Here is a 26438-nt window from a genome sequence, read left to right on the forward strand (position 1 = left end):
CTGGGCTTACTGTATGTGCAAGGCAGGTGCTGCCGTGTCGTGCAGCAGTACGGCAGCGCCTGTCTTGCATATACGGCAACTGCAGCTGAACGGATACACGCTCGCCCGTGTTCAAGAACTGCAGTCTCGGCTATAGCATAGCCAATAGCAGGCTGTATACGAGGTGTGTCTTATCAGAGTTGTCTTCTCTAAAATAAACCCCTTATAACACGCACGCGAACTCGAAAGCTTTAACATTTCGGAACATATTTTGTTATCACCAGTTTCCTCCCGTGGGCCGTTCAGTAGTAGTAGTAAAAAGTAATTTTAGCGCCCAGCAGCCAGACTTTCTCAGTCTTTGCTTTTCTCCTCAAAGTCACATTACAAATATTTTGTTGCAAGTATGAAGTATGCGTTTTCCTTGCATATCTTAACTTTTCACGCATTAGTAGGCCCAAATAACCAATTCTATAGCTGATTATTCATAATAATGTGTTTCTGTTGCTTCCATAATATGAATGCACGCGAGACCCATTTTGCTTAGTCGTATAAATTAATAAATGTAGAAATTTATATACATGTTCAGCAATGAATTATTCTGATTTACTGTAATACGTTTATTTTAGGTTTTTTTCGGTATGAGAATCGCTTGGATTCTCTTGATCTGTAATCCAACGATGAAACTCTAAATAGGATGCTTCGAAGTGCCACAAATGTTAAGGTGCAGATTGTGTCAGTTTCAAAGACCATTTTTTCTGCCTGTTCATTTTCCAGATCGGTAAGTTTTGTGCAGTTAGCTAAATAACACACGAAACATGTTACTCATATTCCTTGTATTGACCGCATATTAAGACGGTCGAACTGGTTGCAATTGTTTTCAATTTTTTTGCTTTTTTCAAGCTATGCTTTTTTTCATTTTTTTTTCAATGGAACTAATTTTTACGCTCTGACATTGTTTAAAGTAAATATTTTATGAGTTCAAATCTGTAATAAGTAAAAGTTTTGTTGTTAGTCTTATGCCGCAAGTGTCCAACCCAAGCTGAAGCAGTCCGATGAAGTTGACAAAATTCCGGTAGATATTAAGCAGATCTTGCGCCGGGTGAGAAACCTACCCGATGAAGACCTTACCATATTTGTTAAACATGCAGGTAATTCTGATGCAAGCTGTCCTTACTCACCTATTATATCACTTTCTTTTCATATTGATAGAATTTTACCTTTAATTTGAAAGCCTTAGTATAGATTTTGGGAGCCAATAAACTACATTTGCTGTTCTGATCATCACATTAGGTGACTAAGGAGCGTCAATTTCTTCTTTTTTGTGCTTTCTGTATTTAGGGGTGCTCTTCAGTCACAATAGTGCCATAAGAAATAGAAAACAAAGTCCAGAACAGTTGGCCCGAATAGAGAGACCACAAATAAAGAAAAATGTGACGAGTGCATCTTCCATTGAAGATTTTCTGTTTACTCCACCGTCTCCAACACAGTCTTTTCCTGCCATTTCCAAACTACCAGGCATCTATGCTGGGCTTTCCAAGTCACGCTTAACCAGTATGTTTATCATAAGCATGATATGAGTTTGTGGTTTGTGTTAAAGAGGATTTTCTTTGCTTAGCATAATGAACTCTGGCAACACTTCCAGTAATTGAGACATCTGTATTGAAGAATTTTTAATAAATCTAAAATATTTATATGAAGCTCATTTGTTTAGGCTTTTTTAATATGTTATACGGGAGTATCCTACAATAACAATATTTTTTACACATTTGAGTGTTATTCCCGTTTTGTTACTTTCAAGGTTTTTTAATTATATGTACTGTAGTCTGTTTATGGGCCGATTTTATTTAAGTAATTTAATTCAAGTAAATCTTTTAAATATACATGCTAGTATCAAAATAATAAAAATTATAATTTATTTCATATATCTGTATTATCCTGTGCACTTGTTTATTAAATAAAAGGAGCTGTTCCAGCTGTTCCATTTATATCAGACCCAGTAAAGTAATTAGGAACTAGTAAGTTGTTGCATAAACTAACCAGCTACTCATTTTAAAAGCTTGACCAAGATTTAAAGTTACCCAACATGCAATGCTGCTTGATTAGAGAGGCATGCGCAATGTAGTCTCAACATAAAGCTTGATTTACTTCCTTGTTTGCAGTGTTAGTTGTGCTCACAAGTATGGGAGGATATGCACTCGCTCCTGGGCCATTCGATGGCTACGCTTTGCTTTTCCTCTCTGTCGGCACATGGCTTCAATCGGCAGCTGCCAATGCAACCAATCAGACGATGGAAGTGAAGTATGACACACAGATGGTTAGAACAAGAAACAGAGTGTTGGTCAAAGGCCTCATTAGGTGCGCTTAGTATGGATCAGTTCATTCTGAAGGCAGGATTGTTAGAGGTCATTGTAGGAACTGTTTGTAGAATTCTTATCAGGGACACTGATTATATGTATCAGTGATCATATATATGATCACTGATTACGTTTAGAGGCGGAGTTGTTTGGAATTGCATACATTTGTTGAACAGACCTCAAAGACCATTTGGCTGTAGTATTTAGTAAAATCACATCTATTAGTATGATTAATACATGACTAGTATCACTAAAAAGTGTTTCAAGTTTAGCTTCTACAATGATCTCTCACAATAAACATTCACCATTTATAGCTCACTTACTTTCTGCTGAATCAACTTGAACGCTTGTTTCCTGTTCTTTATTTTTCCAATCTCAAGTGAACTATAGATTTTTATGCATCAGTTAATTCTTTTTCAGCTTAGTGTTTGTTTAGGGAGTAACTAGGTATTGTGAAGGTAAAGCAATAAATTTAAGTTAGCCGATGAGCAACAGTAACTAGTTGAATTGTACAATAAAAATGCATCAACACAAATGTGAATGAATGGAGGGCAGGTGCAGCTAAATCAAGTACGCTGACGCTGAAAAATTCTGAGCACTGTTAAGTGCTCCTATTTTCCTCAAAATTTTAGAAACTTGAGAGGAGAATTTTACATAACATCGCGTATTTCATACATTCCTTTTTTATAGCCTTGTTAAAGCTTACATAGAATGCAGTGTGTTCTACCTTTTATTAATTAGACTAAGGTGTCCATTTTATCTCATTGCTATTTTTTGCAAGCTTTTGTGTTTAAAATCCCTTGAAGGTGTGAGCTGAAGATATAACAGCAAATTTGAATTGTCTCTTTAATAAGCCTACTCCTTGCAGAGTGAATTCGATGCATCTATTCATTATAAATTTATCTAATATATAACACTGTCAAACTAATAATAGGGACACATCAACATGTGAATTGTTCAATGTACAATGTAAAATTTGAATATATATTGGACTCTACATCCCAAGTATTTTCCAGCATATGACCTTCAAAGCCTCTAGAAACATTACTATTTTGGAGCTAAAAGTGAAGTCTGGTGAACATTCAGAATAAAACAGTAAAAAATATATAAACTAAGCTAGTTTAGATTTTCCTAACTCAGAACTTGTGTGTCATCCAGCCTATGCTTCCATTCTCAAGTCTTACCATTAATGTAACACTAAAAACCTTTTGGTAATTTTTTTATTAATTTAGTTTAGTTTTAATATTGTTTAGTTTGTTAACATTTAGATTTTACAGTTTTATATAATGTATTTGTTTTAATGTTGTATGTAATTTACCTTAAGTATTTATGGTACTTGGGTATCATAAATACCTGAAGCGTATTATGTTGCTATTAGGCTGTGGAATGACTTAGATCAAACACAGTGTATTATAACAATATCTGCTCCAACATATGACGGTTTTTATATTGAATCGAATCTTAAAACAAATTAGCTTCAAATGTAGAAACTCAACTGTATGTGTGCAGATGTGATATCATGCGTAATAATGTCTATTTACAGCTGTGAATTTTCCTTATTGTTGTGGTTGTCTTGCAACCCCATTTTTATTTACACAACAAAAGTAAAGATAATACTTGATAATCAAGTCATTATGAAGATCAAGATAAACGTTAGAGCTGCGTAAGATTGAATTTAGTGCCTTTTAATAAGTAGCGTGGGAGGTAAACAGTCACGGTTCATTCTTGAGAATTGGTAGTGTTCTTTACAAAAACTAGATAAGTGAGTTGAAATTCAACTGGGTAATTTGTTTAATTGTCTCAAAATTCTCATAGATAAAAGTTGTATATTATTGCATTATTTATTATGTTTGCTATTTTCCTCTATAGATTGAATTCTTTTAAATCGTTTCATTATGATAAGCATGCAATATTGAATTATAGATGCCTCTACAAGCCTCTTAAGAACTTATCTCTTAAGAACTTACCTCTTAAGAACTTCCCTCGTAAGAACCTACTCTTAAGTTTCTACACAACAATATTATATTTTCAAGCTGAGAGCAACCATAAATATACTCGTTCATAACCGTCAAATTATTATAATTGAAAAAATATTTTTGTTATAATGGTGCTGTATAATAAATAGTAAAATTCCATGGAATAGACAATACCTAAAAATCAATGTGGCTGTATCTAAGTCTGCCATGTTTAGGCTTTCTGTTCACAGGGGCTGTCATGTGCAGTAGTTCCACCTTCCACTCTACACTTTCTTGATATTCTATTGTTTTGTAGATTTTGGAGACCTTTCCTTTTTTAAAATCCACTTTACGCCACTGTTGTTGAGTCTCATTCTTACAGCCGAGAGCACGCTGCCGTATATGCTGCTGTGGCAGGAGTTGCCGGAACTAGTCTGCTTTATTGGGGAGTCAACCCGCTGACTTGCTATATCGGTGCTGTCAATTATCTCTTATACACTGCTGTCTACACCCCTATGAAGAGACTCACTCCACTAAACACATGGGTTGGCTCAGTTGTTGGAGCGCTGCCCCCTGTTATGGGCTGGACTGCAGCGACGGGTGGTATTGACATGGGTACGTGTATTTAACTGTACCTGTACATCTAAAGCATTTGTGTCATTTCGTCAAGTGTTTACTTCCAGTGTATAAATTTCTCATTTCTAAATTTGAAGCGTGTGAGGGTGAACAATGTTTTTTGTCCGGCTAAGCGGAGAGAGAGTGTGTATCACAAGTTTTAAGAAAAAAAGGTGTAAGGTAATACACAAATAAATACAGTGCACCTCCGGGTTATAATGTCCCTGTTATACGATTTTTGTCATGATGTTTTTCCTTCTCCGTCATACACAATTTTTTTCACCATGCGATATTAACAAAAATTTCTCTCGAAATAAAAATTTGGCAGTTGATTTGCTGACTCCATCGAAATAATGAAGATGCCAATATGTTATTCGCCGAAATCCCTTTTGCTACGCCTAAAAGAGATGCAATGCTCGCTTTCCCAGTTCAGCGTTATTTCTGATAAGTTAGTGAAAACAAAACCGAAAACAGATGAGTGATAAAATTTTAACCAATGACAAAATTGAAGTTTAGTAAAATACATACTAAACTTAGCTTCAAGTATGTGTTTAGTGAGCTAAATTCATTTAAGTTAAATTCAACATTTGTGTTATATGTCTCTCTCGAACAATGAACTCTTTACAGTACATACTGCTGCTACTGCACATAGTACATTGTAAGATTACATTTTATTGCAGATCATAACCACTAAATACACTATAGTGACTGTAAGTAATTATAGTTACAAAAGTAAACTTGTTATTTTGTTACTAATTTTTAATATTTACTATATTAAAAAATATAATATACTGTAAAACTTCTAATTGAATGCCGCCTCTATTTCAACGCCACCTCCAATTGACCTCCACCCTGAGAGAAGGGTTCCAAAATAGAGCGCCACTCTAATTGAACGCCATCTCCATTTGACCACCACTTTGACATTATTTTACCTTTAGGTGCCCATAATAGCAATTGATCAGTAGAAAAGTGTCCACAAAATCGTATTACTAATTAATCGTTTAAATCAATAACAATTAATTCTCTCGGTGTCCAATGCTAAAGCTTCTCATTTTATTTTCGTTAACACTCTGAAAGCAACACGATAGAAATAATTATAACTGTCTCAGGGTAATAGTAGTTTCTTGCTTAACGCGGTCTTGATACTTCGAAGTGCATGTATATTAAAAACGATTTACATATACGATGGTGGTACAAAGGTTACATTTAGCAAGTAAAACTTTTATGCGTTGCATTTGTGCGAAATGCAACGCGTAAAAGTTTTGCTCGGTCAAAAAATTGTTTAGACACTAATATCGACTAGTTCAGTAGTGCAGAAAAAGAGTTGAGGCCAGAAGACATTGTGGAAGGTACTGAACAACCAGAAGATGTTCGATTCATCGAAAGCAACAATCAGAATGCAGCTGTCCGAGCAAACGATGCAAATATTTTTGTTTTAAAGACGTTAATTTTTGTTTCTGCATGTAATATAAGTATGGATCGTTTATGTCACTTGTTCATGAATATATATATTTGTAGCATTTGATCGATTATCATTATATTAACTTATAAGTTTGCAGATTTATAGCATATTATTTAATAGCATTCTTGCGGCTATCTTAACACGACTTACGATGGATCGGCGCTAATAACTTTTTTATTGCGCATAAAAAGCTAGTGTTGGCTGCAGGCCGCAGCAAAAATATCAATGAGTGCAATGATATTTTATTCAACAGTGTTAAATATAGATATAAAATAAAAATATGCCTCCAAGTTTAGAATGAAATAAAAATTAAAAGCTTTAACAAATCGCAAAGCAAGGAAAAGGCTATATTATCATCGCAGATTACTTGCAAGCAATAGACAACAACTATTAGAGATATCTCTCGGCTTCCCAATGCAAATTTTATTTGGAGATCTTTGACCTTTTAGAGGTAAGTTAGCAGATTTATTGCATCAAAAAGGTTAACATCGCTCCACTGCAAAAAGAGGGCAAAATATAGGCGAAATTTGCTTCGTCCGAAAAAGGGCTAAATTTATCTTCCCAAAAGTCTGACGAGCCATCTGAAAAATGCAACGCCAGCCTCTATTTAAACGTCACCTCCAATTGACCGCCACTAGTGAGGAACGGTTGAAAAATAAAGCGCCATGGCATTCAATTAGAGGTTTTACGGTATATATATTTTTATATATATATATATACATGTATATGTACTAAAAATTCCACTGTCATACAGCCCACGACCAAAGTGATATTGGAAAAAAGAAATGGTACTGATGGTTGAGAAATGCAATATTAGCAGTCAAATGGCATTGCAGTGCAATAGGATAACTGCAATGGTAGCTGTAATGTACTGGGTGTGGGTGTTATTATATACAACAAACAGTAATAATGAAAGGAAAAGATTATATGTTTATATCTCTCCCCCTGCAATAGGAGAAATGCAATATTAGAGGTAAAATGCACTGATATTATTAAAATAACCAATATTATTAATATAGTAATACAGTAATTAGCAAACTTAGTAATACAGTAATAATAGAAAATCAATGCACAATTTTGTTTACATTTCGAAACGTCATAGCTAACAACATCAATAAGTATCAAGAAGAATATCCAAACTTATAATTAAATACCGTAATAATCTCATAAGAATCGTTAGAAAAAAATATCATCGTCATTTCCTTTACTTACACTGCGTTGGACATCAGTTAGAATACCAAAGTACTCAAATGTGTCTAAAATGTCAGTTACTTTGAAATCGGCAAAAATGAAACGATTTCTGTACTCCTACGTTAATTACGGAAACCTTCGGCAATTCGACAATGCTATAGACTGTTGAAACGTGTACGTTATTTTTTCGTGAAATGCGCACGACTTAATCGTTCTATTCTCTGTCGCTCGGCGTTTCAATTTCCGGTCTTAACTTTGATAAAAGTGAGGCTTAGCAAGTTTTAATAACGATTTTCGTCCAAATAAATCTGTCTATTTGTGTATAATCCGATCAGATGAGTAAGTTTTAAGATAATGCCGACGGTTTACAAAGACTTGGTAACATATTTAAATAAGTTTGTATGTGTTTTGTATCGTTATTATACTTTAACGACTCTACAAAAAGATAGTTAAATTTGTTGATGAAATTTTTAGACAAGAATTCGTCTCATTGTTGATGAATAATTTTTGGGAGTTGTGTGCACATGTGCATTTATTATAAATTTCCAACCAATCGCTTCGCTCGTGTTTGGTCGTGGGATAAAATTTGTATACATGCAAATTATATACATGTATATATAATCCCACGACCAAACGAGCGGATGCGAAGTTAGGGAGTTTTTATGATAAATGCATGTGCACACAACTTACGAAAATTATTCATCAACAATGAGACGAACCCTTGTTTGAAAATTTCATCAACAAATTTAACCATCGTTTTGTAGATTAGTTAAAGTATAATAATGATACAAAACACATACAAACCTATTTAAATATGTTACCAAGTCTTTGTAAATTGTCGAAATTCTCTTAAAACTTACCCATCTGATCAGATTATACACAAATAGACAGATTAATTTGGCCGAAAATCGTCACAAAACGCTTGAAAAGCTTGGTTTAATAAAGGTTAAGACCGGAAATTGAAACGGCGGTCGACAGATAATAGAACGATCAAGTCGTGCGCATTTCGTGAAAAAATAACGTGCACTTTTCACCAGTCTATAGCATTGTCGAATTGCCGAAGGTTGCGGCAATTAACATAGCAGTACAGAAATCGTTTCATTTTTGCCGGTTTCAATTTTTTCATTTTCTTATGAGATTATTACAATAATTAATTATAAGTTTGGATGATTACAGAACAATGACTACGTAGGACAGATTTTCTAAAAATCTAACGCAGTGTAAGTAAAGGGAATGACGATGATATTTTTTCTAACGGTTCTAATGAGATTATTACAATAATTTATTATAAGTTTGGATGGCTACGGAACAATGACTACGTAGTACAGATTTTCTAAAAATCTATATAAATATCACAACTTCGTGATATTGATAGCTATGACGTTTTGAAATGTAAACAAAATTGTGCATTGGTTTTATATTATTACTATATTAATAATATTGGTTATTCTAATAATATCAGTGCATTTTACTTCTAATATTGGCCTATATTGCATTTCTCTTTTTGCAGGAGGAGAGATATAAACATATAATCTTTTCCTTTCATTATTGCTATTTGTTGTATATAATAACAACCACACCCAGTACATTATAGCTACCATTGCAGTTATCCTATTTGACTGCTAATATTGCATTTCTCAACCATCAGTACCATTTCTTTTTTCCAATATCACTCTGGTCGTGGGCTGTATGACAGTGGAATTTCTAGTATATATATGTATAAAGTTGTATATAAAATTTTGATGTTTTTACCAGGGGTGTTTGCATTAGATAACTACTATAGGTTTATATACCCTTCTATATGGCATTACTGTGCCAACATTGGACCGAATTGAAATCGTATGGCGAGGGTCCACTGTACTGTAATGAGCTTTTGTGATGAACGCCGTAATGAACGCAATACACATCTGTTGAGGAAAGGCAATTGTGCAGGTTAATCTATTAAATCTATAGTAAATTAAAAATTGTGAAATTCATACAAACGACAATTTTTTAAATGAAATTGATTAAAGGTCAGCTATAAACAAATTAGTTTGAATTAATATAAATAATGTAAAAATTGTAAATAAAGAAAAGAGGCAAAGTTTAGTTAGTTTTCAATGATTGTGGCACGCAAGCTAAGAGCCAAGTGTGTTAGTATTTTTGCAAGAGCTGCATAAGTATGTGCCCAAATAATTGGTAGCATGACAAAGCCAATGTAGTGTGTAAGCAAACATATCAATTTGCTAGGCAAGGCCATTGTATGTTTGGAGCACGTGTTTGCAGGCCTGGAGGTTCCGAGTTTAAATCTTATGCGAAGCGGATTTTTCGTTTTTAAAACTTTATCACGATAACAAGATGAATGGCAGATGACAGGCACTGAGATTTATATATATAGATACCGTAAAACCTCTATTTGTACGCCATGCCGCTGTATTTTTCAACCCTTCTCCAATCGTGGCATTCAAATAGAGGCCGTGTATTTTTCAAATAACTTATCATAAATTTAACAGTGTGGGCAAAGCAATGTCCCCTATATTTTGCACTCTTGTTTGGGTGGAGCGACATTAAACTTTTTAAATACAAAAAATATGCTTACTTACCTCCACCTTGTCGTAGCTCTCTAAATAAACACATTGGAAGCCAAGAAATATTTCTGCCAGTTGATATCTATTCCTTGCAATTAACCTGCTATGATATAGCCTGTGCCTATTTTACAATTAGATGGAGATTTCAATTTTTCATTTCGTTCTGAATTGGAAGGCATAATTTTATTTTAAAACTATATTTAACAATGTCGCATAAAAGCTCATTACACTCATTGATATGGTTGCTACACTGTAGTTTGCAACCAAAACTGGCTTTTTATGTGCAATAAAAGAGGAGTTATGAGCGTCAATCCAAGGAAGCTATCAAATAATATGCTGTAAATCTGCAAATTTATTATAAGTTGTATAATAATCTATCAAATGTAACTAATATATATTCATAAATATAAGGAGTATTTTGGTACAAACCTTTAACCCAAGCAGCACTATTATGTTGTCATACACATATGCCATTTGTAGGCGCTTTGTGGCTTGGTACAATCCTGTACATATGGCAGTTTCCACATTTCAAAGCATTGAGTTGGAATATAAGGAACGATTACCAGCGCGCAGGGTATCTGATGTCAGCTACGACTAACCCTCCTCTCTGCAAACGGGTAGCTTTCAGACACACTGTCTACATGACCGCAGCTTGTTGTCTGGGGCCAGTTCTTGGTGTTACAACTGAGGCATTCACCGTATATTCACTTCCGTGTAACATTTATGGTATGTATCTTGGTTGGAGGTTTTATCAAGATGGAGATAGCAAATCCTCGAGAAAACTTTTTAAGTTTAGTTTAGCACAAGTTCCTTACCTCTTGGGTATGATGCTCATATGCAAAAACTGGCATAAGAAGGAGGAGACAACTGCTCAAGTTGTCAAGAGTGATGTCATTGGTCTATAATTAATCCATTAGTGTCACAATCTCTTCTTTAGAATAACTTATCAATCTTTTTGATGCAGTTTTACAATTGTACACAGCCATAAAGGTTATAAGAGTTGTAGATTAAAAGTAAATAGGCTCATTGTGTAGTGTGCTCAGCAGTTTTACATCTAGATTCAGCAGTCATACCCTTTACTTCTGCTCAATTGTACTTATCTTCTTTGTAGTAGACATAGATATATGCGAGCTTTTTAATTGTATCAATTGATATGTATTTTATAAATAAATTGTTATTTCCTAGATTAATTTTTCTTTACTTCAATCTTCAATCAGAGGGAACGTGCCCTTGTGCCAGTTTCTAGCACGGGTTGCTCTGTTCAGGGTTGGCATAGTATTTCCCATGGTGGTTATTACCGCCGGTTTATACCGCTTTTCCAAGTGGGAAAAAGCGGGAAAAACTAAAAGACCTTTTTTTGACAGGTTAACTAATGCTTAAGCAAAGAATAGCAATACACTTATACCATTATCTGTCATGGAGCTTATTTATGTTTCTTTAACGGTAGACAGACTAAGAAAGCGCATAACCTTTATAATTGGTTTATTTATTAAATATTGAATGAAAAGACCAGATCACAAGATAATATTCGTTTATTTACACATATTAAATAGTAATATTAAATGAAAAGCAAAATTGATATGTGTGAAACATGACAGTAAGCATAATACAGCAATTAGAAAATAATTGAAAAACAAAAATACGTGAAGATAATGCCAAGTAGTCGAAACCGGTGAACTGAACAAATGGATTAGAGTATTGAGAATTGATTGTCCAAGAAAAATTAATCCTTGTATTCGGCTGAATCATACCCTAAAGAAATTGTTTTTAGGTTTTACTACTATCGTATCGACTGGTATCAAGCTACCAGCTTGGAAGTTTTACCCACTCCAAGCCTGTTGCGCAGCTTGGTCTGCACTAATTTTTCCCACCTTTAAACACTATTTTATTTCCATTGCTATTGATTGATCTAAATATGGAGTCACACAACTAGCTGTTTAGTACAATTTTTCATTTTTATTAAACTTCATTTTTTAGCAAAATATTTGGATAAAAAATTCTGGCGTTATAATATTTCCCAGTTGTTCCCGGTTTTTACCAGTTTTTCCTGCTGCCCTGGGAAAAACAGTTTTTCCCGGGAAAAATGCCAACCCTGGCTCTGTTTCATGCTAAGATCGTCACATGCTTTGGTTTGATCCCACTGACAAATGCTGATGGGAAACAGAAAGTGAGTGTTTGCATGTCCTGATGCCACAGAATCGTGTTCACAAGTAGCCTATTCAGACATACAGTTGGGTACCACAATTTCACCAAGTGGCAAGAAGTTGTCTCATATAAAATTGTAATTGTCAATAATGTGAACCGTTAATGCATGAAGTGTGACATGTCTTAGGCATTCACTATTAAACTTGTCATTGAGTTGAAAAAGAAGCATACTTATTACCAAAACCTTGTATAGCGACCACTTCATAATAATGGTTGTAATCAGATTTCTCTTAATAAATCGGACACAGGTTTTTCAGAAACAAATTTTAAGCTAACAAAAACTCAATACTGCTGCTTAACAGTGCCAATTTAAAAACTTTTGGCCAGAAATTACATCCCATTCTTGATTGTACAACTTTATATTTTGCGACCAGGAATAATGAGATAAAAATACACGAGCAAAACACATAAGCACAATCTACGAATGTGCTGAAGATCTTACTTGAACTGTACGGAGACATTCTATCTCAGGCTTGAAATACTTGATACAACTCTGGCAATGTACATTAATTGACGACTTATTATAAAAATAAAATATTTACACATGTATAATTTACAGAAGCTATTCCCATTAAAATGCAGATCTCAAATTAATCTGCAAATTCGCCACGTTTAACGATGAAGTCATCGAAGTTCCAATGACTGTGATCAAGCATGTATGGTCCATTGTGAACGATATGTATTTTCATCCGATCCGTATAAAGGAGGTCTGGAAGCAACTGCAGTAAACCAGCACAGAAGCTTTGAACATATGAAAAAAAGACTTACTCTATAAGACAGGATACTTAAGCGGAATGAATAGTAATTCTAGGTTGACTCCTGTAAATCAAGCTTTCTTTATTCAGTCTGAAATCTGAGTGGTTTGACTAAAATATAGCTCAGTTGAAGTTTCATCCTACATGACACTAGTGATACTGACACTAGTGATACTGACACTAGTGATACTGACACTAGTGATACTGACACTAGTGATACTGACACTAGTGATACTGACACTAGTGATACTGACACTAGTGATACTGACACTAGTGACACTAACGATACTGCTCTACATGGTGTATTAAAAACAGTAAGTTTCAAACAGGAGCAAAATTGCTAGAATATTTTGACACAAACTGTTATACAATATTGAAATATTTAGGCATATACCGTAAATCACATGCTGGCGACCAATCAGCTATTAATGAAAAATTTATTAAATAGTCCAAAACAGGCAAGCTAGACTAGGATTTTTTAGAAGCAATGAAGTTTGACTAGTCCCAGAAGGCCGGGATGGAAGTAGATTTTTAGCAACAATAAGAAGCACCAATCAATGAGCTTTCCTCTTATTTAAAAGTTTCTATAATTTAGATAACAAATAAATGAAAATTACCGTCTTTACCCAATGAATAGAGCTTACCATTGCATGTGATCGTATTCAAATTTTATATGATATGGGCAAGTTTATGATGCACACATGCCACCAAATTACATTGACAGCAATGACAGCCATTTGAGAACACTACTATAGCACTTGATGTTTCTGCCTGATCATCTGAAAGTCGATTGGTCAGCCGCAAGGGACTAATACAATTTTAGTTCCAAATAAATTATAGAACTGGTGACCAAAACTTTCATCTCTATTAATTGAATTCCTAGTACGTTTCCTTTTATGCTCCACACAAGGTTTGTAGCTCGATAAAAATGCCACTGTGACAGAGTCAGAGTTATTACCTTTGGTGTCAGCAGGAAGTACTGGGGTGAAGTTGGCTTGCAGGCTGTATTCACAACCAGCTCGAATACTCTCCGCTCGTTTTGTGCATCCATACCCTGTCAATTGATAGCAACAGTCATAGCATGCTCACAGAGACAGACAAACAAAAGCATTTTAACTTAGCTATAGGCTATAAGTAAAGAAATTGGAGACAAAAAAAAGAGTGAAAAGCTGTATAGTTCATCCATGAATAGTATCGCATTTCAAAAAATCATGTCCTACAATTTAATGAAAAAAGTGTAACAGATAGACCGTAAGCATTGATCTTCAAAGCAATTGGAGAAATAAAAGCATATGCAAGTATATATGCAGGGAAATCATGCAAAAGCTAACAAATATGCAGATGGTTCTGAAAGTGTTTCCATGCCATGGTAATGATGTCATGCGTATAACACAATCCAGCCCTCACCTGGTTGATCTCATCGACACATCGGAAGGGTGACCTGCTGAGCTCTTGCAAGGAGAGCATGTACAGCACAGTTGCAACACTCCTCTCTCCTCCTGACTGGAAGGTTGTCAACTCCTTCATCGGCTTATTGTCTCCATATTTAACATTTATTCCTATGCCGTAGTTGTCAAAGTCATGCTACATAACAAGGTCCCGTAAAGGTGAGCAAAAACCAGATGCATAACACAGAATATCTGCTTCTCATACTAAAGAGATAATTGGTAAAACTCTTCAGTTTTATTTGTTATCAATCGATAAACCAACTCTAGATGCTTCGGAGACACCAAATGACTAATTAAAAATTTATTTTATCCATAAAATTATTTTTGCCGGAATCATGAACAGCGGATGAGATATCATAAGACGTCAGCATTAGCGAGCACTCATAAGAATTGGTTGCCAGGTGGCTGACATTCTATTTTAGGTCTTTCATTGTCAGTCACAGCATATAATTTAACAGGAACATATAACTCTTGCTACCGCATGCCACTTTAGTGACATGCAGGACTATTTATTTCATACGGGGCATCACTTAAGAAGCGTTAGTTAGGAAAAAGTCGTATCGCTTGACTTTTACCTATAATTTTTTGAAAATATACAAAACGGCAGTGCATCTGACCAATTATCATACTTATTTCAAAACTAAAAACAATGGTTTGATTCAGTACTTTTTTTGACAGGATGGATGCTGATCGCAAAGTACGCCTCAACTTTGTGCAGAAGATGCTGAAAATATTTTATCTCATTGGGACTCCAAGGCGTCGTTTAGTAGTAGAAGTAAACCTGATGATTCAGATGGTGACTGTGATTTTGTTGTAGCCAATGTTTCTACGGAATGTAGAGTGGAGAGAAATATTTGACGGCAAATTTCCAAATTTTTGTTTTAAATTACAACCATTTATACTTGTTAAAGCTAGTGTCCCTCTTGTAGGAAAACATGTACTGATCACTCTCATTTTGTGCCATTCAAATGTCAGCCCATGTTCGAAATAGCCAAGTTTCAGAAAACTAATTACGTCCCAGCTAAAAAAGATGACAGAGGTGACCTTGACCAGTCTGAGAGAAAAAGACAATAAAAATGACTTGTACTAACAGGATTGGCAGGCACTTTCAGCTCGATCTCTCCAGCACAGTTGATTTGTCTAAAGTACTCCCCAAACTGCGCGTTAATAGTGCTTATGATCGCCTTGAGTGGAGGCAAGAATGTCTCTTTGAGCTGCGAGATTTCATCTCGTTGGGCAGACTGACTAGCTTCTCGACCAGCCAACTTTGCTTCCAATCTCTCAATGAGCTTCTTGCGGTCGTTATATATCTGAAGCACCTGAGAAAGGACGCAGGAGAACATAACATACACAGACCCTTACTACCTCATCCCATCAGCAAGCAATTATATTCAGCAACACGGTCTGAGGTCTGATAATATTATCAATATTCCGGATTAAAAGGTGGGAGTTAACTTGCAGCAATAGTTAACTGATGGTCTTTTAATGATAAATACTGTATAGAATTGGCATTGCTACAGTTACATTTAAAATACAAGAACTTGCATCAAGTGCATACTAGCCTAGCAGCTACAATAAAGCATTTTATCAATAACTTTCATGCAGTAACAATAGTTTATTGTGGCCAGATGAAAACGGAAAACTTTTTTCCAGATTCTTTGTTATTCTGAGTTAGATTCATTTGTTAGTTTCGCGATTTTGTTGGATTAGTCGCACGGAAAATTTTAAAAATATCCCAAATGAACAGGAATGTACAGTACAACCTTACATAAAAAACAAACAAATGAAAGACGTTACGATAACATAGCTTAGACTGGGCCATAGCAAAGAGATGTTGTAGCAAACACATAAATGTTTATAACTAAATGTTTGACGAAATCAGCCCATACCCTGAACATGACATGTTGATACGACTTGTCATATTAGTAACAAAGAGAACCAATTTCGACTGCCAATAGTGTCACTATAAAGAAGAGTATCTCTGCATAGCATTTCCACAAGCACTTACGTTCTCATCGTTGTCAACGAAGAGCAGGTCAATCCTGGCTTGTAAGTCAGCTATCATGGCATCAATCTCTTCCAATGTGGATGGCAATTGCTTGAATATCTGTGCAGAAAAGAAGATAAGCAATAAATGGTCGAGAGTAGAATTGTGTTAATATTGTGAGACTAATAACATAGAGTTACTCACCTGCTGTTTCACCTCACTCAAACCAGAGGGGTCTCCCACAGCCTTCTTCGCTTCCCGCTGCAGCTTCCGAGCCGTATCCTTTGTTCTGGCCAGCTGCTCCTTCTTTTCCGCCAGTTCACTCTAATCAAATATATTAGCAAATCTCTTTGGATATATTGCACAACACAGTAAGGAACATCCTAATAAGTTCTTACACTCCCCTGATAAGCACTTACACTCCACCTGATAGGTACTTACACTCCCCTGATAAGAACTTACACTCCCCTGATAAGCACTTACACTCTCCTAATAAGCACACACTCCACTGATAAGTACTTACACTCCCCTGATAAGCACTTACACTCCCCTAATAAGTACTCACTCCCCTGATAAGCACTTACATTCCCCTGATAAGCACTTACACTCCCCTAATAAGCACACACTCCCCTGATAAGTACTTACACTCCCCTGATAAGCACTTACACTCCCCTAATAAGTACTCACTCCCCTGATAAGTACTTACATTCCCCTGATAAGCACTTACACTCCCCTAATAAGCACACACTCCCCTAATAAGTACTTACACTCCCCTGATAAGCACTTCCACTCCCCTGATAAGCACTTCCACTCTCCTGATAAGTACTTACACTCCCCTGATAAGAACTTACCCCTGATAAGAACTACCCTGATAAGTATGTACACTCTCCTGATGAGTACTTACACTCCCCCTGATAAGTACTTACACTCCCCTGATAAGTACTTACACTCCCCTGATAAGTACTTACACTCCCCTGATAAGTACTTACACTCCCCTGATAAGTACTGACACTCCCCTGATAAGTACTTACACTCCCCTTATAAGTACTTACACTCCGATGATAAGTACTTACACTGCCCTGATAGGTACTTACACTCCCCCTGATAAGCACTTACACTCCCCTCATAAGTACTTACACTTCCCTGATAAGTACTTACACTCCCCTGATAAGCACTTACACTCCCCCTGATAAGTACTTACACTGCCCTGATAAGCACTTACACTCCCCTGATAAGTACTTACACTCCCCTGATAAGAACTTAAACTACCCTGATAAGTATGTACACTCTTCTGATAAGTACTTACACTCCCCTGATGAGTACTTACACTCCCCCTGATAAGTACTTACACTCCCCTGATATGTACTTACACTCCGATGATAAGTACTTACACTCCCCTGATAAGTACTTACACTACCCTGATGAGCACACACTACCTGATAAGCACTTACACTCCCCTGATAAGTACTTACACTCCCCTGATAAGCACTTACACTCCCCCTGATAAGTACTTACACTCAGAATGTTATTAAAGAATTACTAGGAGCAGTTTAGTGTATGACTAAAGCTAAGCAATGGCGTCGGTTAATTCTGTCATACGATAGACAAATCCCATAATTCCACAAAAAATATATCATTTAAATACTTAATCAATGGTGTGGCCGGTCATGAAACAGCAATACTAGTAGCAGTACTAGGCAATAAAGCATACATGATAACCTACAGTTTTCAAATGAAAAGAGAGCTTTAGTATTTATACTTACATGAACTTCAATTGAATCAGCTGTTAAATGGGGGCATTTATGTATTAATTTATTGATTAATTTGATTATTTTATAGCATGTTGTCCGCTGTAACAAATCTACGTTTATTTTAATTGCGCAAAGCTGTGTAAAATTCACAAGTAGAAATTGATTGGGTGAAGTGTGTTATTAATAATGAGCTGCTGCTTACATCTGTGAAACGATTCTCTCTTGCTTTGGTGATAGTTTAGGATGAATGTATAAATTGCACACAAGTATAACTTGCAATAAGAGGGCTTATTATTAAGATTTCTATAAAATAATGCAAACCATTGAGGACTGGAATTTATTATGGCAGCTGGCAGTGACGGGACAATATGAGAAAATGCATACTTGTACTTTTTAGAATGTGAAACTTGGTAATATAGGAAGCTATGAGGAAGAACTTCCTAACAGAAAATGTACTGAAATAGTGGTAAAAAAATAACGATTAGATTTCTGGTCAGTGCTTATGAGAAAAAAACAACTCCCAATTTGTTATCCGATCAGATGTTAACAGTTGTGGAATTATCCCACCATAAGGACATGAACTTTGAAACTGACAGGATAATTCCTACAACATACGAAAACCTGCTTGTTATTTGCCACCTGTAAATTTGATCCAAGTTTCCAAAGTTGAAGAAAAGCTCATACCAAATAAGATAAATCTATTCCTTCTAAACACCCTTATGAAAATGAAATGGCATATGACATTTAATGATGTATATTTGTTACCTCCAAACCAACAAGAAGCAGGTTATTTTCAGTCATATTCGCTTCAACATGTCTGATCTCCTCTGAAATAGCATAACTTTCTAGTCCAAGCTTGCACCTTTCCTTGCACTTCGTGAGCACAACCTAAAACAACCTTAGATCATTACTGATCTGAACAATTGCCAATGTAGTTTTCATACCTAGTTTTTTTCGAATCATAAGTCTTTTAACAAATCACTTAGTTTTTACGGGTTCAAGGCAATATGTCCTCATTAAAGATGTGGTTGCGTCAAATTTGAGTTGATTTTAAAAGAAAGCATTTTTTTTCTCTATCAGTTGATATGTTGTTTGTTGTGTTAGGCGATCTCATTGCCAAGATGATTGAAGATTAAAATCGGAAAAATCTGATCGCGGTAAAAACGCTCAGGCCAAAAAAACATGCCCAGACTTGCCCAAAATGATGTCACGCGTGATTTATCTGTCAATATATCTCGTATTCACATCGGCTATTCGCGATAAAAGTCTAGTCCTACGCGGCTCTATTGGCATATATTTCATTTTGTACTTGATAATGTTGGTTAGAATAAAATTTTAAACCCCGCTACAGATACATTATTATGAATGTTTCAAAGGCCTCAAATAACAAAATTTTAAAATTTGTCTTACTCACTTTCTCCAAATGCTGTGTAAACATTTGAGTACTGACTACCAATTCTACCGGTCTACGGTAATTCTGTCAAGCAAACTATGTAGAATAAGGTCTTTGTATCAGCACAGTTCCGCCGCTACCCACACTAACGATATACAGCCCCCCAAAAGCTCCGCCCACATTATGTCCGTCGCTTATCCTTGGGGCGGGGCTGTATATCATTGCCCACACCGAAAACTAGTTTCTTACTACCGTAAGTAAAATAAGCAAGCTGCGTCTCTGAAAAGAATATACATAGGGATAGAGTTTTAAGGATGAGAAGTCTGCTGCAAACTGGATTTGAACTCACATTCTCCAGTTTTGCGGACATCCATATACCATATCCAATTCACTACAATATTCTGCAAATCATGATTTGCATTATCTTCAACAATATAATTTTATTACATAATTTTTACAAGCAAAAAGATTTTCATCTCGGCATAAAGCTTTTATTAAAAATATTCAAGTCGTGGCCACTCACATAGTTTTAGCTGATACAATAAGACAAATTTATCTACTGCAACAAACTCAAACAAAACATCATGGTTTATGCAGCCCACATTCAAGTCTCTCTTTCCCCTTTATGGCAGTTTCCACACTGACAAAACTGCTTCGGCTGGTGGGACGACATAAACATCCTGTAATCAGTAAAACAAATGCAATAAATATATGTCATTCATAGATATGTCATTCTAAAGCGTATCTGCTGAAAGCTTTCAAATTGGGAGTTTGATAGATTGCGAGTGTAATTTTAAAAACGAATAAATGTTTAACAAAGGCACAAGTACGCCATGCCAATGATTCGAAGCTTTGGTTCTGGAAGTTAAAGATATGCATTGATTAATCGATTTTCTTCACTTTCTACAAGTGAAAAGTGAACATCTAAAGTCAAATCATAAATCTAATTTACTAGATTAAACTGCCACAGAAAATTTGAAGCAAATGTAGCTCGGTGAACCGATAAAAAAACATAAAACGATGATTAGTGATAGCAAAAAGTTATAATTTTATTAATTAGTACATGTATTAATGAGTACTAAAATATTACCTTTAGTATATTCATCAATCTAAGCCATTGTATTGCTAGATGCTAAAGATTAAAAAGAAGCCGTCAAGAACTCACTGTACATACGTATCTCGCATGCGCAGGAAATTACATCTTAGCCTCAAACAGGGAAATATAATCTGAATGTAAACTCAACAGGAAACTCTATAGGAGACTCAAAGTAAAAGATAAATTTACCTCCATTCTCCGATCTTCCTCCGTAGAACTTTAACTACCTGATGCCAAGAAAACTCGGAGTCACCTTCGCAGCAATTTTTACAATTATGTTGTTCGCCAATAAACCGTGTCGATCGAGTAATTAATTAAAGTAACAATGTTAATTAATTTAGTAAATATCGATGTCCATGCGATTTAATAATAAAATAAAATCCCTAAAATTGAGATCACAGACAACGCGTTTTACGAGTGATAACATTTATTGCGGCCTATATAAAAATTTCGTGCTGATGATTGGCTAAGGAAGCGACCTCATATTTATCGCTCGTGGTTTCTTTTCAGATATATTGCTTGTGACGTCATGAAAAAAAGCACCCGCTGGAACGTGAGCTTTTTAAAAGAGGGCCTCATTCAAACGCATATATCTCTGGACAAGGCTGGTCTACAAAGACAAGAATGGCATCAAATTGTAGCTGATGTTTTAGCCTTTTATGGGTCTTAATTTCATTAAATCGAATTTTTTGACGCAACCACATCTTTAAGTTTGTTGCAGGGTATATGATTCGTCGCAGGGCTGCGGAATGTTCGTCACTTGACTGTCTAGTCTTATTCTTTCGATCCTTTTGACCAAAGTACAAGAAACAGAAAGGGGAAGACAAAAAGGTGAAGAGTTCAATATTTAAAACAAACTTGGGTGCTTATCATTTAATATTACATGCATAAAATGCAGCTTTCACTTAATTCCTACCATTTTTATGAATGGCATTGTTCTCTGCTCGCTACGATCCATAGAATCTTCAAATCTCCTTTCATGAGTTTGGAGCTTAGAATAGTAAGTGAATCCCACTGAGAGAAGAATTTTATTTTTTGACTTTAAATTTTACCTCTCAACTAAAGAAGTGCCAATGTAGGCGTAAACATTGCTCGCGACGTCACATCACGCGTGACGTGTTAACATCAGATCATGACCAATATTTCACAATCAATTAACTAACTAAATTGTCAACTAAATTAACACAGTGATAATCTAACTAAAGCCCGGTTCCCATATATGCCAGAAGCACTGGTGGTAGGATTGCGGAGTTAACGGCAGTGAATTGGGAACCTACGTGCCAAGTACTGTTGGTAGTTGCACCATTTAACTTTTGCAAAGAGCTGCAGGCAAAACATTCCCGCAATGCACTGTACAGGTGAAGGTCAGCCCTTTCGAAATGGCATGGCAAGCGACCATTTTTACGCAATAATCAGCGACAGTTTTATGTGAACATAAGCCGCCGAGTCTACCGTCGCAAATATGGGAACCACACTTCAGCCACACATGAATGGATGTGTAGGATCAACAATGTATAATTTCAGAGGTAGATGATACAGAGACACAGTGTAATTAACCCTTACTTAGTCTAGGTGAAATTTAAACCAACTTGAATATTATTATTATTTTTATATATTTCACATTTAATTTTTATCAACCAATTCGCTATCACTTACAGAAATACAATCTTTCGAAAAACTTTGAAAGTCATATACAGCAAATTACTTCCCGTGTGGAGTCAAATATTTACTCAAATCTTGTATTGCATGCTGGAAAATTTGTACTTTGGGGTGATCGTAAGTGGAGGTGTGACTGTTCTTCAACATTTCTATTCCACAAAGATTTTAGTCAAAACTTAATTGTGTACTTTTGATGAGCTATTATCAATACTATATATGCAATTTTAACATAAATAAACTAAATGATAATAGATATTAAGTAGTACTAGCCACCTCCTATTAAGCCTGCCTACACAAAGTTGTGAAATAAACAAACAACACTATAAAGTACAACTATATTGTACAATAATTATATTTTACTTAGAACATAAAATCATATTAAAAGCGTGTTTTTGCAATAGTTCCAAATCAAGATTTCCATTGTGAATGCTATGTATTACATCACAACAAAAGTAAACGCTCTTTATCCTTTACATTTTCATTAATTCTTTTAAAGTACCACCACTTATCCATTTTACCATTTATTCTGAAAAACAACTTCTCTCAGATAAAGCCTTCAGATTTAATTTATTCTATCATAATTATTATGCACTTTAAAATATAATTGTTTTAGTGTTTGGTACGCGTAAAGCCATTTTAAAAAACAAAAGAATTAAATTTACCAACCAAATTTTAGTGCGATTACATCATGAGTGTATATTGAGTCTCCCTTATTGCTTATCATTATAATATAATTATTATATTATCATATAATTATTATATTATCATTATAATATAATTATTATATTATCATTATAATATAATTATTATATTATCATTATAATATAATTATAATAATGCAATTATAATTGTATTATAATATTATAACTATAATATATAACCTATAAGCCCACCGAACAGCACAAAAATGTCATTGTTTTTAGCTGCCAGAGAACAGAGTTCAAAATAATCTTAATAGCACTTCCGTATAGAGTTATAGCATTCTTGTTCAATAAATCAGCGGTATATCAAATTTTATCCAATGTTTAATATGCGAGTAATGGAGTCACTAAAAGCACTTACTTTAGTTTTGTGAGCCTGACGACAGAAAGCCTTGAGCCTATCTGCATAGATCTCTGCACAACGGCGTTCACAACTTGCTCTCTCCTCTTCTATATTGATTACATTCTCCTCTTCGAGCTGAGAAAGACTGTAATAACATTGTTGATTAGTACACAAGAGAACATGCGCGCAGATATTTACTGTAAATTCTGGCATATAAGTTGAAAATTGGACACCAAATTTTGAGCTTAAAAAACCATCCTTGCCTTATACGGCAGTCACATTTTTCATGACACGAATTCTAGTAAAATTCAACATTAAAAAACCATCGCAAATCAAAATTACATGATATAACAAATAGGAACTTATTTATAAAATACTAAAATACTAGTAATCTTACTCAACATGAGATGGATCAAACAGAAAGGTCACAATCTTCAAAAACCAAATTGACATCGCTAAAATTCTATTCTAGAATAACGCGTTTTTTCCCGAATTTAATAGGTACTTTTTTCGTAGTATCTGCGTACAAGCCCACACTTTGGTAATCCATTTCACTATCGTCCATCCATCCTTTTATTGTACACGAATCACGATTTCTGACGGAAATCTGTCTTGCGACATGACTTTTCTGTTAAAAGCGTACATATTATTAAAGGTGGCAGTTTTGCATTTTTGTTCTATTGGCGAGGCGGGTCAAATACTGTGGTGAAGTATTGTTTGTAGTGCCTTTTGGTCTTCCCTAGATCTGCCATCTCTCGTTATTTTGCTAATTTTTGTATATATTGCCGACGACACAAAAAATATGGGCATTTTTGCTGATAACGTTTTTGAATGCCATTTCTTCAGCTACATATCGCCCGTCTCTGATGCCGCCTGACCTATTAGCAATCAAACGATTTGAGCCAGAGAAAGGGGTCGACTTCTACAACAAGTGCGTGTCAAAACCAGGATTTTAAAACCAAACTGTGAACATCGACTTATACGCCGGGTCGACTTATACACATATTATCTCTAATGGCTGACGAGTGCACAGGTATGAAACAAATAGTAGAGAAAATAGACATCAATTTTAATTTAAACCAGAAAATATTTTTATTATAGCCTGTTTTGTTTATTTACCAATGAGGTCTCTCCTTGGTTTAACTGTGTATAAATTCAGATAAAAATGAAATTGTACACTTTACATAAAACAGCTATGAAAAAATGTTGAAACTATTGTACAGCAGTTCCAGGTAGAGTCATTTCTAGCAATATTGTCCTGATTCACCATACAGCCCTCCCTCCCAGCAGTATATGGGACTATATTAATTTTTTGTACAAAACTCCGGTTAGTCAAATGCCTGTCAAAATGCAGTCTGCATAAATTGATTTGACAGAGAGAGAGCCCTTCAACTCACCACCAGTGGCCTTTTCTGTGATTAACCTGATGTTCACAGATCAGCTGCCCTAGACCACTGGCCACACTAACATAACAATACTTTGTATTTCATTAACGATGAACAGGTTGATTTATAACCAGGAGCCAATGTAGACAAATGGACGTTGTAGAGTTTCACAGGCGCCATTTAACATTACTGAGGAGGCACTGGAATGGCTAACAAATATAAGTAACAGACAGCCTACTACATCCAGAGGCATGACATGACATACGCTCCTCACCTAGCCTTCTTGAGTTTTAACTTCTCCTCTATCGCTTTTCGTTCTCCCTGTTTTTTCAACAGATCTTTTTTACGTTGTTTTGCCTCTTCGAGGCGCTCACTGATGTTGGTCCGTGACACAGTCAGCTCCTGTATTCTCTTGCTCAGCTCATCCTCTTCCCTCTTTAACACCTGCACAGCGGAATGACATGCAACACGGTTGACCAGCTATTATGGCAGTACTCAGACAACATACTAATAAGTGAGACACGCCTAACAGGAACTGAGTGCATATTGGTGAAACATTGAAAAACACGTGATACACAGGCAATGTAATGAATTGTTATCTGGTAGGATGAAAGTTAGCTCTCATCAACAGCACTTAGGTATGTTTTATATCAATACAAATATGCATAGTAGACGCTCATATAACGTAAATTCCACATAATATAAAGAATTTATGCAAAATTTTTGCTTCGTACTACGTGAAAATTTCCATATAACGTAATGTTTCAAGTTTCAAGGGCAACTTCTCAAATTTGATTTGAATGTTAACATATTTCGCCGCACTTGTGAGAGAAAAACGACGTACGTATAGCGTTATATCTATTATATATAGTTCCATGACATTTCAGTTCGTTATAACAGATCGTCAGATGTGTCAACAAAACAGAGAATAGGTAGCTGCGTAATTGTTGATAAATACTTAAAGGCTATCGATTGGTGAAGGTATTTAGTATAAAAACGTTTTATGCATTTTTACGTATTTTTTTAACGTATTTATGAAAACATGCAACGCATTTAGAAATTTAAAAATGTAATATTACTAGAAGCTACATATATAGCTAGCATATAGAAGCTACATGTATAGCTAGCATATATAAGCTACATATATAGCTAGCATATAGAAGCTACATGTATAGCTAGCATATATAAGCTACATATATAGCTAGCATATAGAAGCTACATATATAGCTAGCATATATAAGCCACAATATACCAATAAGTGTATGCCAACACAAACCTTGAGGTTGCTGGTCAGTTCAGTCAATTTCGACTCGTCAATAGAGTGAATGAGAAGTCGAGCAGGACGCAGGTCAACCGATCGTGTCAAGACATTACGGTCACCATAGAGAGATCTTGTGTATGAATACTAAGGAATAAAATAATTTTGTACAAAATTAGGGTGAACTCCAAGAAGCAATTCCAGACAAAAAGATCAGGGTTTATGAGCCCAAACCTCAAATCACTTGCTGCTTTCAATAACGTAGTTCCATAGCCAATAGATCAGATGCTATGTCAACTATAGCTCGACACATAGTCGACATGCTCTACCAAGC

At 35.3% G+C, this 26438-nt stretch overlaps 2 protein-coding genes across 4 annotated transcripts in view; one reads left to right on the plus strand and one right to left on the minus strand.

Annotated features, from left to right (window-relative positions):
* The first annotated feature begins 276 nt into the window (after positions 1–276).
* LOC137390163 (protoheme IX farnesyltransferase, mitochondrial-like) lies at positions 277–11313 on the plus strand. 2 transcript variants are annotated; one of them, XM_068076443.1, is made up of 7 exons: positions 277–380; positions 606–757; positions 992–1127; positions 1318–1530; positions 2139–2334; positions 4671–4903; positions 10604–11313. In XM_068076443.1, the coding sequence occupies exons 2-7, from the start codon at positions 674–676 to the stop codon at positions 11026–11028; spliced, it is 1287 nt and encodes a 428-aa protein (XP_067932544.1). In that variant the 5' UTR covers positions 277–380; positions 606–673; the 3' UTR covers positions 11029–11313. The 2 variants fall into 2 exon arrangements, with proteins under 2 accessions (XP_067932544.1, XP_067932545.1); XM_068076444.1 differs by having other exon boundaries at positions 606–700.
* A 1015-nt stretch (positions 11314–12328) lies between these two features.
* The window catches only part of LOC137390080 (structural maintenance of chromosomes protein 5-like), a 28911-nt gene continuing 14801 nt past the window's right edge, over positions 12329–26438 (minus strand). For both annotated transcript variants that reach the window (XM_068076327.1, XM_068076326.1), the window contains exons 14-23: positions 26123–26251; positions 25121–25290; positions 23480–23606; positions 19035–19157; positions 16723–16842; positions 16540–16638; positions 15623–15850; positions 14491–14667; positions 14042–14137; positions 12329–13047 (exon numbers count right to left, since the gene is read on the minus strand). In XM_068076327.1, the coding sequence (XP_067932428.1) occupies positions 12919–13047; positions 14042–14137; positions 14491–14667; positions 15623–15850; positions 16540–16638; positions 16723–16842; positions 19035–19157; positions 23480–23606; positions 25121–25290; positions 26123–26251 (1398 nt within the window). In that variant the 3' untranslated portion in view covers positions 12329–12918. The remainder of the gene's footprint in view (positions 13048–14041; positions 14138–14490; positions 14668–15622; positions 15851–16539; positions 16639–16722; positions 16843–19034; positions 19158–23479; positions 23607–25120; positions 25291–26122; positions 26252–26438) is intronic.

The sequence above is a fragment of the Watersipora subatra genome, chromosome 3 (genome assembly GCF_963576615.1).
Source record: "Watersipora subatra chromosome 3, tzWatSuba1.1, whole genome shotgun sequence".
NCBI classification, from domain to species: Eukaryota; Metazoa; Bryozoa; class Gymnolaemata; order Cheilostomatida; family Watersiporidae; genus Watersipora; species Watersipora subatra.

Excerpts from the sequence above, each read along its gene's own strand:
- LOC137390163 (XM_068076443.1), top strand. The coding sequence starts at position 674 with ATGCTTCGAAGTGCCACAAATGTTAAGGTGCAGATTGTGTCAGTTTCA. Across the intron at positions 1,531-2,138 it reads TTCCAAGTCACGCTTAACCA|TGTTAGTTGTGCTCACAAGT; the intron begins GTATGTTTATCA and ends CCTTGTTTGCAG. Across the intron at positions 4,904-10,603 it reads GACGGGTGGTATTGACATGG|GCGCTTTGTGGCTTGGTACA; the intron begins GTACGTGTATTT and ends TGCCATTTGTAG.